This window comes from Vombatus ursinus, unplaced genomic scaffold (assembly GCF_900497805.2).
Source record: "Vombatus ursinus unplaced genomic scaffold, bare-nosed wombat genome assembly UNPS02014799.1, whole genome shotgun sequence".
Lineage (NCBI taxonomy): Eukaryota > Metazoa > Chordata > Mammalia > Diprotodontia > Vombatidae > Vombatus > Vombatus ursinus.
Window position 1 is genome coordinate 40,246,327 of NW_020954577.1, and position 15,529 is coordinate 40,261,855.

The 15,529-nt window shown below is 41.6% G+C and overlaps 1 protein-coding gene across 1 annotated transcript in view; it reads right to left on the reverse strand.

Moving 5' to 3' along the window:
• The window catches only part of NEK10 (NIMA related kinase 10), a 243,601-nt gene that overhangs the window by 14,451 nt on the left and 213,621 nt on the right, over positions 1–15,529 (reverse strand). Inside the window, exon 33 of the mRNA XM_027872513.1 lies at positions 6,447–6,557. Within this exon, the coding sequence (XP_027728314.1) occupies positions 6,447–6,557 (111 nt within the window). The remainder of the gene's footprint in view (positions 1–6,446; positions 6,558–15,529) is intronic.

The following is a 15,529-nucleotide window of genomic DNA, read 5'->3' on the forward strand; positions in this document are numbered from 1 at the left end:
CATATGCTGCCTCTGGTCATGGTTCTTAGCTCTGAGCTTTGGGGTCCAATTCTGCCTCCCAGCCAGCTTCCTGTCAGTCTCAGCTCAAACTATACCTTCTGCAGGGGCCTTTCCCAGTCCCCCCAGATGCCAGTGCCTTTCCTCTAAGATTACCCCTCCCCTTTTACCATATAGAGATTATTTAGAGACAGATGGATAGATTGGTCTTACATATAAGCATGTAGCTGTTTGAATGTTATCTCCCCATTAGAAAATGAGCTCTCTGAGTGCAGAGCCTGTTTTCACCTTTCTTTGTCTCTCCAGTACCTAACACAGCACCTGGCACACTCTAAATGCTTCATAAATATTAGGTGACTTGATAAGACTGCCCTTCAAATACTTTGCTACTATCATATCTGCACCCTGTCCCCCAAGTCTTCTCTTTTCCAGGTTAAACCACACAAGATCCCTCAATCACGCCTTGCTGGGCATGGACTTGAGGATTTTCACCATCCCGGTTGTCCCCTGGATATGCTCCAGCTTTCCAAATCCACATGGTAGTTAGGATAGATTATTCCTGCAGGAGCATGTAGAATGGATTGAATGGTCTAGGGTGGTGTCAGGGAGGCTAGAAACATAGATGTCTAAGGCATTTTAATGGATAGATCTATGGGTCTTGGTGTCCTCATGGATGACATGGGCAGCATGAAACAGTGAAGAGTCAAAGGTAACTCCAAGATGAAGAACTTGGGGCTGGGGGACTATGACTGACACAGACTGAACAGTCAGGAAGGGAAGCAGGTTTTAGCAGGAAATGATGAAACTAGATGTGAGAAATGATGGCACACAAGCAGAAATGGGCTGGAGACAACTGGAAATACAAGACTGGATACGCCAGGGACATTTCTTCTAGGCATTATTAAACCAGAATACGTAAAACTTTTATGATAGATGGTTGTTCACTTAGGTGGGCATGCTATGATCCCAAACACATTTGAAGTCACTTAATAGAATCATAGGATCATAGATTAGAGTCAGAAGGGATCTCTGAGATCATTACATTTGACCCTTGTATAGAGAAAGAAATTGGAGGCCAGAGATATTAAATTCCTCGCCTGAGGTCACATATACAATAAATGGAAGCTGCATATTTGAACCTGGGTGCTCCTAATAGATCATTTTATAAACCCACAATTCCTCTAAAAGCATCTCTGATAGAATTCGAACTGGACAACCCTGAATCCTTTCATCTCCAGAAAATCCACGCACTACATCTCTGTAGGCCCAGAGACAATCCTATTGTCCAGAGTGACCCCAAACCCTTAGACACAGCAAATTACTTAGAAGGGCAGTGTGGTGTGATAAAATGAATATCAGATTTGAAGTCTGAAGACCCAGATTCAAATCCAAACTCTGCTATTTATTACCTGGATGACCTTGAGCTGGTCACTAACTTCTTGGACCTCAGTTTCCTCACTTGTCAAACAAAGTGCTTGCACCAGGTAATCTACATTTATCTTCTAGCTCTATGAACTTCAAAATCAGTACATTAAAGAAAAATGGTGACATGCTCACAACACACTTATTGTTGTTAGTTAGTCATTTTAGTCGTGTTTGACTCTTTATGACCCCATTTGGGATTTCTTGGCAAGGATACTGGAGAGATTTAGTATTTCCTTCTCCAGTTCATTTGACAGATAAGGAAATTGAGGCAAACAGGGTTAAGTGACTTGGCCAGGGTCACATAACTAATAAGTGTCTGAGGCCAGATCTGAACTCAGGAAGACAAGTCTTCCTGACTTCAAACGCAGCATTCTATCCACTGCACTACCTAGCTGCCCCATACTAACTTTACCAAAATACTAGGCTTGAGTTTTCAATGATTCTGTCTACATAACGCTACAGGTTTAGTATTTTTAAAAGGGTCAATTGATAAAGTCCTTCACTAAAGACCTACTCTGATTCTAGGTTCTGGAAGGCAGTAGACCTCAGACTCGGCCAGATTCTAGCAAGCTGGAATGGCCCTGTGACAGATGACATCTGTTGTCTAAGGACCAGATTAGCCAATATAGCCAAGAGATTGGCCCAAGGATAATGGACTGTTTTTCAAATGACAGCAATTCACAAAACCTGACTGCTAGGTCAAAGAGGAGTGGTTATCTGTGTGAGAGGAAGGAGTGATCACACCAGTGAAAACTAACTCCTTGGAATATTGAGGGATAATTTAAATTATAATGTTTTAGGAAAAGAACTATATTTTAGAAGGAACCCAAAGCATCAAAAAACAACTGGAGATAATGACAACTTTACTCATACCAGAATTGATATTATTGTATCTTGGTGACCTTATCACAAAAGCAGGGCATCGCTTGCAGCTGAAACTAATATACAAATTAGGAAGAATCTAATTTCCTTTGTGCAGCTTCTGAAGGAAATTGCGCAACACTTAAATGGAAGCAGGTGGCAGAAACGAAAGGGGTTTTGATAGGTACTGCTACTCTCTCTCCCTCTTCCCTTGTTTTCCTCTTCTTTCCTTCTATCCCCCTTAACTGACTTATGCCACTTTGAGAACATGCAACATCATATTTTAATAGAAAACTATGTTTGTGGGACGTTCCTACTATTGCTCCTGTATTCTAATAGCTTTTTAAATAATCATTGTCTATAACCATGGAGACCAGAAAACCTTCACTTGAGTTCAAAAAATCAACTTAGAGGCATCATGGCTGGACAGCAGTGGTTCTTATGAAAAAAAAATAACTGTTTGCATTGGAGTTTAATTTTTGGAATTTTGGTGCCTTAACTCGAGGCAGCAATGTAGGACATGATCGCCAAGAGGATTACTCTAGCCCTAATCTGGAGGCCTAATTGTTCAGAACATGGGAAGTGACAAGACATTCCCGAGAGAATCTGACCTGGTCAGACCACGGGGTGCCTTTTCGTTAGGGAGAACACGGACAAGTTGGGGGGTGTCTAGAGGAGGAAACAGGCTGTTGTAGGAGCTTCAAGGCCATGTCACCAGAACTCAAACGACGGAGCTAGGGATAACTCCCCTGGAGAAGAGAAGGCTTGAAGTGGGAGGATATGATAGAATATCGTATATACAGAGAATATGTCTCTAATCTTGCATCTGAAGGACTATCAGGTGCAAAGGGGATGAGACTTGCTCCATGTTGCCTCAGAGGTGATAGCAAAAAAGTTGACTTCAATTTATTACAAGGAAAAACTTCCTAATAATTGGCCCCATCTAAAAATGTAGTGAGGGGCCTCAGAAGGTTTCCCATCACTGGAGATCTTTGAGCAAAGGCCAGATGGCTATTTTGGAGGTATGTTATGGAAGGGATTCCTGTTTGGGAACAGGATGGAGTTGGCAGTCACTGGGGTCCCTTCAGCTCTGAGATTCTAGGATTCATCTGGCCTGGGTTTCTAGATGGGTTAGAGCCACAATTATTTCCCCTGATGCAGGGAAAAGCTATAGTCGCAGGTGTTTCTGGGATAAGGAGGCAGTGAGTAAGTAACTCCTGGCCCCGCTAAACAAAAGAGAAATTCTGTTTTCAGAAACTTCACTGTCTGATTGTCAAGGATTGACGTTATGGCCTTATACCTCTAGCGGTAGAAGGATTGGGCCATCAAGGAAGCTGCTTAAGAGGACACGCTAAAGCCCAGGAATGAGTGATCCAGCTGGCCGGTGCAGCAGGTATCTATCTATCAGGACAGAATAGGGGCAGGAGAGAAGAAGAAGGGAGGGAACCAGGGGGACAGACTGGATGGCAGGTGGAATCCTCATGGTAGAGTCAGGTTTCAGTTAAACCAAGAAGGCAGATGAAATGACAGAAGACTGGATGAGGATGTAGGGAAATTTGTGGATAATAGTGGGAATTCTGAAGGGTCACATGGAGTGGGTTAGGCAATAGAAGACCCAAGCTAGAGTGGAGCTGGCAAGGTGGAGGGGTGATCAGAGGGAAAAGGCATAAGGGCACGATGCATGGGACCACGGGGCAAGGACAACAGGACTTAGCTATGCTGCGCTCCCTGAGCAGAACCAGACTGCTGGAGGGAAGGTGGAGCTCGTCTTCCCTACAGTTCAAGATCATGCTTAAAGTCCTGGTGTCACGGAGGGTTGTGGCCTTCATTAGGCTTCTCCTACACATATGTTAGGTCATTGGATTGAGAGTCAAGCAAGCGTCATCTTTCTCCGTCCTTTAATTTAAGGTTAGAACATCTACTGTATTGGGCACCCCATTAATCCCATTAAAGAGGTGACTCTTAGGCACACCAAGATTTCCCATTTGCATTTCCCACATAGCATATTATACCGTGGGAGGGTGCTCTGGGGTACTCAGGCTCTTTCACTGCTTTCCAAAGAATACCCAATGGGACTGCCTAACAAGGTTGCAAAACATAGACAAGTTGACCTCTACTTGAGACCCTCTCAAGTTACCCCACTTCCCTTTATAGTCTCTTGATTAATGGAATCTTATGGCTTAATGGAATTAACAAGAACCTACTCTTTGGCCGAGGGGGGCACAGAAAAGCTGGTGAGAAGGAAGATCCCCAAAGGAGAGCTGTATGAGTTTCTTGGCCACTTAGCGCATCAGGTGCAGAGAGGAAGATGATATTTAATTAATGACATATGAACCAGGAAACTCAACCAACATAAGAGGAGAGTGTATGTGTATTTTTAAGTGGTGCAAAGTTGTAGTGGTCCAGAGAGTCGCCATTCCAATCCAGCTACCAGAGAGATTGGGTGCCATGGTCCCTTCCATGCTATAAGACCAGGATTTGTACTGTTCTGTAAGGCTGAGATTTTGCTGTATATCACTTTAATCATGATGAGATTTTAGCAAACCCAATCTTTCCTCAGGAGTTCTGGGCTTCTGACTGTTTAAAATATGTTTGGTGAGTATTCCTACTGCAGCATGTAAATATTGTATAGTAAATAGCTGGAAACTCCTTCCGCCCTGTTTTGATCTCCCGTGGCCATGTGTCTATGCCCTACTCGCCAAACCAGCCCATGAAAGAGGCAAGAGCTCTCTGATCTCTGCAGAGGCAGTTTTATGCTTTGTTTTTCTGCAGCTGCCTACATTTTCACTCCTCCCTTCTTCCGGTGAAGCAAGACAAAGATAAAAACATTCTGTATCCATTCTTTTTTTTCTTATCAGAGAACCCATCATATTTCCCAAATAAAGAGCAGCAGTACACTTACCCATTGACTTTGTGATGGGGAACAAGAAACTTGGTAAAGAAAAACTAACTGATCAAGTGGGGAGGTTGTACCCAAACTGACACACGCAAAAGCTTAGAAGAAAGTCTTTAGGCCCTAACCTCATTGAGCCTTAGTTTACTCAGCTATAAAATGGGGATACTGCAACCTGTAACATCTACCTCCCAGGGACATTGTGAGGATCAAATGATAAATTATGTGAAAGGTTCTTTGGAAACCCCAAATAAGCCAATATTATTGCGAATAATCATGAAAATAACAAGCTCAAGTGGGACTAGAGGGGATAGAGTGCTGGACTCCCCAGAATCAGGAAGATCTGAATTGGAATCCTGTCTCAGATACTTACTAGCTCTCTGACCCTAGGCAAAGCAGTCAACCTCTCTTCAGTGTCTTCATCTGTAAAATGGGGGTAATAATCTGATAATAATTCACAGAGTTGTGGTGAGGATCAATTAAGATAATATACATGCAGGGTGTTTTGCCAACCTTAATGCTCCCTTTAAATGTAAGCTATATTGTTGTTGCTGTTGTTATAATCAGCATTACCCCTTCTCTGAACGGACTCATTGCACCATGTGTGACTTGGGCCTATCTGAGAATGGGGAGTCTGGTGGTCCTTCCTCAAAATGGTGCCTTAGAAAAGGAGTGGTGGCCCCGCCCTCGGGCTCTGCTTTTCTCTGTAGCTTCTAAAACCCCTTCATGCCTTAGCTTCCCTATCTAGAACACACAGAGGCAGCGTACCTACACCAAGCGCAGCAAATCACACAATCTCAGGGCAGGAGAGGATGGCAAAGGTCAATAACCACTTCCCCATCAGACGGATGACAACACCGGTCTTCTTGTTCACCATCACAAGGCCAGCCAATAGGGGTGGCCCAGGGGCTAGAACTCTAGGCCTCTGAGTCAGAGTCTAGTGAAGTAACTGAATATTAGCAGCAAAGGACCAAGGTATTTTTTTTAATTATATTTACATAAAATAACAATTCAACTCTTCAGATTTCTTTTCTCCCCATAATCTTTAAGGCATATGATACTACCTTCCCAGAAAGACAGCTGGAGAAATCAAGAGAATTAAAAGTGTTGCTTTCCTTCATTCTGTACCTCGAGCATGAAAGGTTCCCCTGTGCCCTACACAGATGATCAATGAGGACACCATGGAAAAGGGAATGGGTCCCCCAACCCCCACCCCAATGCACTGTAGCCAATACCAAGATGAGCTACTGCTATATATAGAATACTGTACCTTTTTAATTTCGGATTTCAAGTTACAAGGATTGCTCTGCTGGCTGAAGAGGGATTTCTTGAATCTCTCAATAACCCTTCTTTTCAAATTGTGGTGCAGAGCAGGAGGGAGCTGCAGGGAATCAGAAAACAACCATCATGACCTAATTGAGACCACCGCAGAGCAGCCTTGGAGGTCCTTTGGATGGAAAGACTATGCAACAATAGTTAACGGCATTAGAATCAGAACTTGAACTTATTTCTTAGACTATGGGCGTAGATTATGTGAAATTATATACACACATAATTATATAATTTTTGTGTGCTACAGCCCTGAAAGAGCATGTGTATGTATCTATATATGTATGTATGCCTGTGTGTATATGTGTATATATACATACATACACATATATGTACATATACACATATATTCTGTATGTCTAGTCTACATTCTATACTGTATATATGCACATATTGCCCATATATTGCACTATACTCTGTAGATGGCAAATATACATTATATAACGTGTATATGTCTATATGTATAATATATCTGTATACAGAGTTTCTATATTTAAAAGACTGCTTTTATTTGCCTCTCACTTGCCATTTTTATTAATACCATGTCACCATCTGCCATGGCCAAACATGTTATAAACACATTCCATCTCATCTCCATGCCTTTGAACTAACCGTGCTCCATTCTTGGAATGGCCTTGCTTCTCCTCTGCCTCTTCAAATCCCTAATTTCCTTCAAAGTTCAGTTCAAACGCTACTCCTTACATGAAGCCTTTACTAATCCTTGTGTCTTACCCCCCCCAAAATTACCTTGCACTTATCTTTCATCTATTTATATATGTACACACTGTCCCGGCTGACATATTTTCACTTCGGTCTTTATATCCCCAGCACCTAGTACAAGGCTTAATAAATGCTTATTGATCAGTTTCCATAATATCCAAATGGGTCTTGACTAAGTCCACCCGAAAACTAATCTACACACTGAGCCCCACCATCAAGGCACAAGGCGGTACTACATGTTTGCTGGGAGCTAGACACCACAGCCAGGGAGAAGATGGGAACCACAAGGTCTCTTAGGGGCCGAGAAGGATTAAATCCAGAAAATGGGATCATAGGATCTGGAGCTTGAGGGGTTAAGCCGGATGGCCTCTGAGTTCCCTTCCAACTCAAGATCTATGATCTTATCAACACAGAAATTACATTTCAGAGTAGGGAAGTGACTTGCTCAGGAAGTGAGGGGCAGAAACCAGAATTTGAACCAATGTCCTTGAATTGGTTCTAAACACTACGAGAAGATGCCTCTGAACTGACAAAGGAGCTAGTCTAATAGAGGAGGAGGGCCACCCCATCATCAGAACAGGAGGAGAGAATAGATAGCTAGTGCACCTAGTGTAGACAGACAGGGAAATGTTGAGCTGATGAGTGTGATACATGGGAGAGCCCCCATCGGATGATCTTGATTTCCTGTAAAGAAGTCAGCTCAAGGTCTCTATAGGAGAACTAGAGGAAAGATATTTAGAGTCATAGACCCATCAAAGGAAAAGAAGACCTGGATGCCACAACATAATGGGAAATAAATGAAAACACCAACACTGCTAAAACATGGTCCCCTCAGATCAACACAAGTTCTTCCCTGTACCAAAAAATAAAAATAAATCCCAGTCCATGCCATTGCACCCTTTCTCCTCTTCCCTGTCAGTGCCAACAAGTACATACTGCTCCTAGAAAGAGCAAAATATACTTACTGTTTCTGTCTTATGACCACCAGTCACTCTCCCAACTCCTTACATCTGGCTTCTGTCCCCACCACTCTACCTAAAATGCTCCCCCCCACTCGTTGTTACGGAAAATACTTTGTCAGACTTTCAAGTGATAATCCATAGTAACACCAATCGGTCAATAAACATTTATGAAGTGCCCATTATGTGCCAGGCACTGTGCTAAGCTCTGGGGATACGAAAAGAGGCAAAAGGCCTCAAAGAGCTTCCAATCTAGCAGTGGAGACAACATACAAACAGATGTGTACCAAGCAAGCTTTACACGAAATAAACAGGAAAGAATATTGCATTTTTATCATTATGGCTCCAAAGTCACTAATGATGTCCTTAGAACGCATGGAACATTGTGATCTCCCTCTCTTTACCAACTCTGCCCTTCAGATAACCTCATCAACATGCCCCGTTTTCTCTTTCTTTGCTTTACCTCCTTTCACTGTCTAAATATTTGAACAAGATGTCTACACGCATTACTTTTACTGCCTCACTTCCCAATCCCTTTTCAATCTCTTGCAATCTGGTGTCCAGTCTTATCATTTAACTGAAACTGTTCTCTCCAATGGCCTTTTGCTTTGTTTTTTTTTTTTTCCAGTTCTTATCCTGTAGTATATAACAGAGTTGACCAACCACTCTTGGCAAAGATACTGGAGTGGTTTGCCATTTTCTTCTTCAGCTCATTTTACAGATAAGGAAACTGAGGAAGGCAGGATTAGGGGATTTGCCCAGGGTCACCCAGCTAGGAAGTGTGTGAGGCCAGATTTGAATTCAGGAAGATGAGTCTTCCTGACTCCAAGCCCTCGTTGCCTCACGTAGCTTCCCCTCCATTCTCTCTTACCTTTATAAAACAACAACATGCTCCTCTACTTAGCTTTGAAAACCCTTCACAGTCTGGCTCCAGTGGACTTTTCCAGGCCTTCCCCCCCACCATATTTTATGCCTTCACGCATTCTGCCTTCTGGTCATACTGGCCTCCTTGATGTCCCTCCACATGACATCCATCTCCCATACTCCTTTGCAATTTGTCCCCAGGCTTGGAATGTGATTCTTCCTCACCTCCTCCCTGAAGAATCATTAAGATTCTGTCAAAGTTCAATTCAAGCCTCACCTTCTACCAAAGGCCTCTCCTGATCCCACAAGTTGCTAGTGCCCTCCCTATGAAAAATACTTTGCAGAAATAGCAAAGTGCAGTGGGTGGAGCCCTGGGCTTGGAATCAGAAAGACCTGGGTTTGAATCCTACCTTAGACACTTACTAGCTGTGTTACCTCAATTTTTTCAGCTATAAATTTAGGATAATAAGAGCACCTGCCTCATAGGATTGTTCTGAGATCAAATATTATAAAATACATTTGTAAAATGTGTTTTGCAAGCCTTAAACCACAAAAATGTTAGTTATTGTTATTGATGTTATTTTCTTTGTACATGTTCCCCCCATTTTCTGTAAATTCCACGAGGGCAGAACTAGGACATTTTTGTTTTTATACGCCTAGCATCCAGCATAGTTCCTGACACATAAACAGGTGCTTAATAATTGTCCTTGGTACTGTCAAATAGTTCAACACCAGGAACAAAAAGGATTTTCTTAACGGAAATGACATTAAAGAGTCGTCAACATCTCCTTTGCCACTACACCCTAAGGACCATGGGATTTTTCCATCTGACTTGAAACCTTCCTTATGTGTTGTCTCCCCCCATCTAATGAGAGCCCTTGAGAGCAGGGATTATCTTCCTCTTCTATTTGTTTCCCCAGTGCTTAGCATAATGCTTTGCATTTACTAGGTGTTCAATAAATGCTTTATTAATTCCTGTGTTCAATAAATGTTCATTAAACTAATTTTCTCAAGAAAAGAAATAGCCTCCTAAATGGTCTTATTACATCTCATCTATCACCTTTCCCACTCGTCTTCCCACTTCTACCTAAGTAATCTTCAGATGTATTACTATGACCGTGTCATTCTTCTATCCAAAAGATTTTCAGTTTTCCATTGCCCACCAAATAAACATAAATCATGACTCTGGCACTCAGAAATCTATCCAAATTTCTCAGCATTTTGCCTGGATTTTGCACTAAGCACACTTTCCCTTGTTTCATACTGTTTTGTCTTGCATTTTTCTGCACATTTGTCCTTATTTGAATTATACTGTAAACTACTTGAGAATAAAGTCTGTGTCATACGTTACAGACATTGGGTAAATGTTTGTTAAACTGAATTGAACTAATTGAGCTGTGATTAATGAAAGACAGAAGAAAAGGTAGAAACATGACATGCCTCCCTTGAGGTACGAGGGGGAAGAAAGGAGGTGGTAGGGAAGAGTCTGTGCCAGATAATCATAGTAATCTCTCCAAAGCCTACTAGACAATTCCTTATGCCAAAAATCAGATTTGTCATCAACTCATAACAAATTGGGTAATTGCCTAGGATTGTCTTGATATATGTATAAAGAGGGGCAAACATGTACAACCAGCTATTTTATATATACTGAACATTCATAATTCAGGAATGTATTACTTGGGAATCATCTTCTCATTACCACTCCTTCCAGAGGGAATGTTTCCAATACTGGCTTTCAGTCATCAGGTGATAAATTCAAATTAGCTTGGAATTCTTGAATAGAATTATAATGGGAAACTTCCAACTAACTCAGCTCTGCACTTATTACTTATAGCAGGCTGAAAATATCTTTTTTGTATAAACAACTTCTTCAGTCCAATTAAAACTTATACACAGGGCAATATTAGAACACAGTGTTATTAATTATTAAGATTAATGATAATAGTTAGCATTTATATAACACTTTAAGGTTTACACAACACTTTACAAACTTGATCCTTACAACAGCCCTCAGAAGTAGGTACTATTGTTATCCACAATTTATAGAGAAAAAAATTGAGGCTGACAAAGGTTAAGGATTTGTCCAAGGTCACACAGTTATTAAGGATGTGAGACAGGATTCGAATTCAGGTCTCCTTGACTTCAAGTTCAGCTATCCCTTGAGCTAATCCATTGCACCACCCAGCTAATCCATCAAAATGGGCTACACCCCATCTTTAAGTCTTCCAGGGAAGTTTTTACATTACCCACTAACCAAGAACTCAGGCTACAGTTTAAATATTTATCTGTGAGACTGTTCTTGTACATAAAATAATAATACATCTTTATAAAGCACTTTAAGAATAATTCCAACTTGTATGACTTATAACAACATGCTTACTCTATGATCTCTAACTTTTGTCTGCCTTGCAAATGCATGCAAGGGAACTAGGTAAGTGGGTATGGATGGATCAGTATAAACTCCTGATTACTAGAAAAACAAGTCAAAGTATGAATGTCCCGCTAGTGGAAGGAAGGCCACCGGTGTAATTTTCATTGAATCGCAGAATTTGAGAGTAAACAAGGACCTCAGAAGTCATCTAATCCAACACATTCATCAAAGTAGATCTGTTAGGATACACCCAATGAGTGTCAACCCTCAAGGCAGTCCACTCCACTTTTGGGGTTTTTTGTTTAATCATTTTTCAGTTGTGTCTGACTCTTTGTGACCCCATTTGGGGTTTTGTTGCCAAAGATCATGGAGTGGTTTGCCATTTCCTTCTCCAGCTCATTTTACAGATGAGGAAGCTGAGGCAAACAGGGTTAAGTGACTTGCCCAGGGTCACATGGCTAATAAGTGTCTCAGGCCAGATTTGAACTCAAGAAGATGAGTCTTCCTGACTCCAGGGCCAGTACTCTACACACTACCTCTCCATTCTACTTTGGAACACCTCAAATCATTAGGAATGTTTTTCCCCCTCCTATAAAGCCTCCATTTCTCTCCTAGTTCTGCCTTCTGGGATCAAACAGAACAATTCTCATTCTTTCTCCAAATGACAGCCCTTCAAATAATTGAGCACAGACATCATGTTACCCAAAGTCTTCTCTCCCCTAGGCTCAATATACCCATTTCCTTCAAACAATTCTCATGGACTCAAGGCCCTTCACATCCTTCATCTTGCCATTTTATATATACTGAACGTTCATAATTCAGGAATGTATTTCTTGGGAATCATCTTCTCATTACCACTCCTTCCAGAGGGAATGTTTCTAATACTGACCCCAACCAGCTTGACACCATCTTGACACCATCTTGATACCATCCAGCTTATCAAAGTGCTTTTTAAACCATGGCTCCAAGAGCTGACGTTATACTTCATCTGAGCCAGGATGGGGGCACAGCACCATAATTCTATCACTGCCCTCTTCCTGGAAGCTCCATGTCTCAGTCTGAGATTGCCTTCGCTTTTTGGCTGCCATTATCACCCCGCAGATCCATTCAAACCCCCAGATCTTTTTTTCAGAATACTGTTGCCTCCCCATGCCTCCCCACTCTTACAGTTGTGAAGTTGACCTTTTGTACCCAAATGCAAGACTTTATATTTATCTCTCCTAAATATTAATACCTTATCAGACTTAGCCCAGTGATCTAGCCTGTCAAAATCTTTTCAGATCCAAATTCTGTTATCTAAGGTGTTAGTTCCTCCTCCTGGCCTTGTGTCATCTGCTAATTCCAAGTCAGTGATAAAAATATGGAACGTCACAGGGCCAACCACAGATTCCCCGGGTAGTCCTCTGGAAAATTCTAACCATTTTAACCTTAAGCGATTACTCATTGAGTCTGGCCATCCAATGAGCTCTGTAACCATAACACATTTAAAAGATGCAGGATATCGCATTCCTTTCTACTGGTATTCTGTTAGGTCTGTTTTTGTTTTTTAGTGTTTCATATTTTATTCCCCTGCTTGGAAAAACCGTAGTTGTCACATAAATGAGCTTTGGCTGATTTGCTCCTTTTTTCTAGGCAGCTGGTCAGTTTTAAAAGCTGCTGCACAGATTCAAAGTATTGTTATTTTAAGAACATTTATTAAAACAAAAACTCCAGACATCCTTGTTTTAAAGCAAGGTGCTTGCATTGACTGAATGGCTCATTCCAAAGCAGCTACCCAGGAGGCCCCTGCTCTAATGAAGAAACCATTCATGTGGGATGTTCTGTAAGCTCAAATACAGGTTTTGGTTTCCAGCAAGTGAAATTATCAACAAACTCCACTCTTAGCTTGCTGGCCTAAGACTGCCATTTCAGTTTTGACGAAACTAGATGTCAAATCAGTGAAGACAGGGTAAGGATGTTAACATCCTGCCTTTTAAAATAGTTGCTTTTACATTATTTTCCCAGAGCCAACCAACCTGTTTCCATGGAAACTGCATCGAAAAGGCCCCAGCAGCCAAAAGCCAGAACTCTCCCTTGTATGTTTCATCTGGTGGCTGTCAATCGCTCTCTGTGCTTGAAACTTTGAGTAATGGCCCCAGCTTAAGTGTCCCAGAGCTGAGGCTTGAAAATACCTCCACAAAGAGAAATTTGGCTCTGGCCACTCTGCTTTGTATCCGCCAGGGTAATAGATGTAACGTTATCAAGGACAGACAACTCTCAGTTCTGGTCCAGGCAATTAAAGCCACAGCTGATACAGAACTGCAGTGTTAAACTTGGCTTCCCTGTCTGCCCTATTTTAAAAGCATCCACTTTGTTTAGTACCGGAGGTTAAAGTCCCCAAGAGGGATATCACTTCCTCCCATGTACAATGTTGTAAACTCTGAATTATTCTGCGAATATATTTTTAATCAAAAAACTTAGAGCAATGAATTCCATCTTGCCAGGGAGTGAGGAGTCATTTGTTAACCCATGGCAGTTTAAGAGCCCAAAAGAAGAATTTATAAGAATTTTATAATATTTATAAGAATTTTACTTTTTTACCTTAATAATACTTGGAAAACAGATAAAGATACCTAATAGCTCCATAAAAAAATTCTTTACTGTATATAAATCAGCATGGCAGGCACAAAGAAACTATATATACAGTTAAAAACATATTTTTACTCCACATAATCGTCAGGAGCTCAAGTAGTTATTAAGGTTATTTCCATTAAAATGAAGTTAAAGCTTATTTTTAAACTAGAATTCACTATCTATTTAATGGAAATCCTTTTGAAATAGAAAATAATGCTTGGATGTGGATCAAAGGCAATTGCTGCATTATAGTAATGCCTTATTTATCTGATTTTGCAGGGGAAAAAAGTATTCCACATAAGTGAAGTTTTCAGATAACTGAAGCTTAATGGAATAAGCATTTATTAAGCACCTACTAGGTGCCAGGCACTGCACTAAGCACTTTAGAAATATTATCCCATTGGAATTCAAAATCTTGTAAAAGCTAATGTTAAAAACTATCTTTACATGTAATTGGAAAAAATAAAATACTATTAAGAGAAAAAAAAAACAAATATTATCCCATGTGATCTTCACAACAACCCTGGGAAGTAGGAGATATTATTACCCCCACTTACAGTTGAGGAAAGTGAGGCAGACACTGATGAGGTAAATTATACAGGATCTCATAGCTAGTAAGTGAGTAAGGCCAGATTTGAATTCAGGTCTTCCTGACGTGAGGCTCAGCGCTCCAGCCACTAGCTGCATGTTGGGCTTGGAGTCAGGAAGATCTTTGAGCACCAAAGCTTTTTATTTCAACCATTTTTATGAGTACAGTTCTAGATCATGCGTATAATCCTAAATATTCTGAATTCTAAGTGTGTGTCACACACTTTCCTGCCCTCACACGCAGAGTAACCAAACAGTTCGGCATTCTTGAGGACTTGAGATCATCGTTATTGCTCTATAACACAAGACGGGCAGTCTGGCACGGCGTTACAAAGACGGCCTCCAAGACAGGAGGAGCCAGGTTTAAGTCCTTTCTCTGACATACTGGCTGGGGGACCTGAAGCAAGTCACGTTGGCCTTTCTTTGCCCTAGGAAACTAAGACTCTAAATGGCAGAGAAGGCGCCGACCTCCTTAGGTAGAAGGAGATTTCTCGCCAGTCCTCCGAGGTGACCCGGGGCTTTGGACTGCTTGGCCCTACGCCAGGGTACCAAACCCCGCTGCTTTCCTAGCCACTATTTCCTTCCTTCCAGGTCTGTCTGATGATGGAGAACATGGCGCCTTCTGATCTGTCCCTTGTTCTGCACGCAGTGGAGTCTGGCCCAGGTTCTTGGAAAGGTTCCCCCTCTCTCTCCTCCATAGCAGGCAGAGGATCCACTTCCAACTTCTCAGTTCTGCTTTCTCGGGGTGACTGATGTCAAGAGAAATCTGCACGGCCTCAGGAAAACTAGAATGTTATTACGGCTAAGGATCAGAGGGCCTGGGACTAGAGGTTCCCTCGATGTGCCACTGCTGCAGGGGACACAAAGGTGCCTAAGACACAGTGCCTGTTTTTAGCTAGGTGGCAC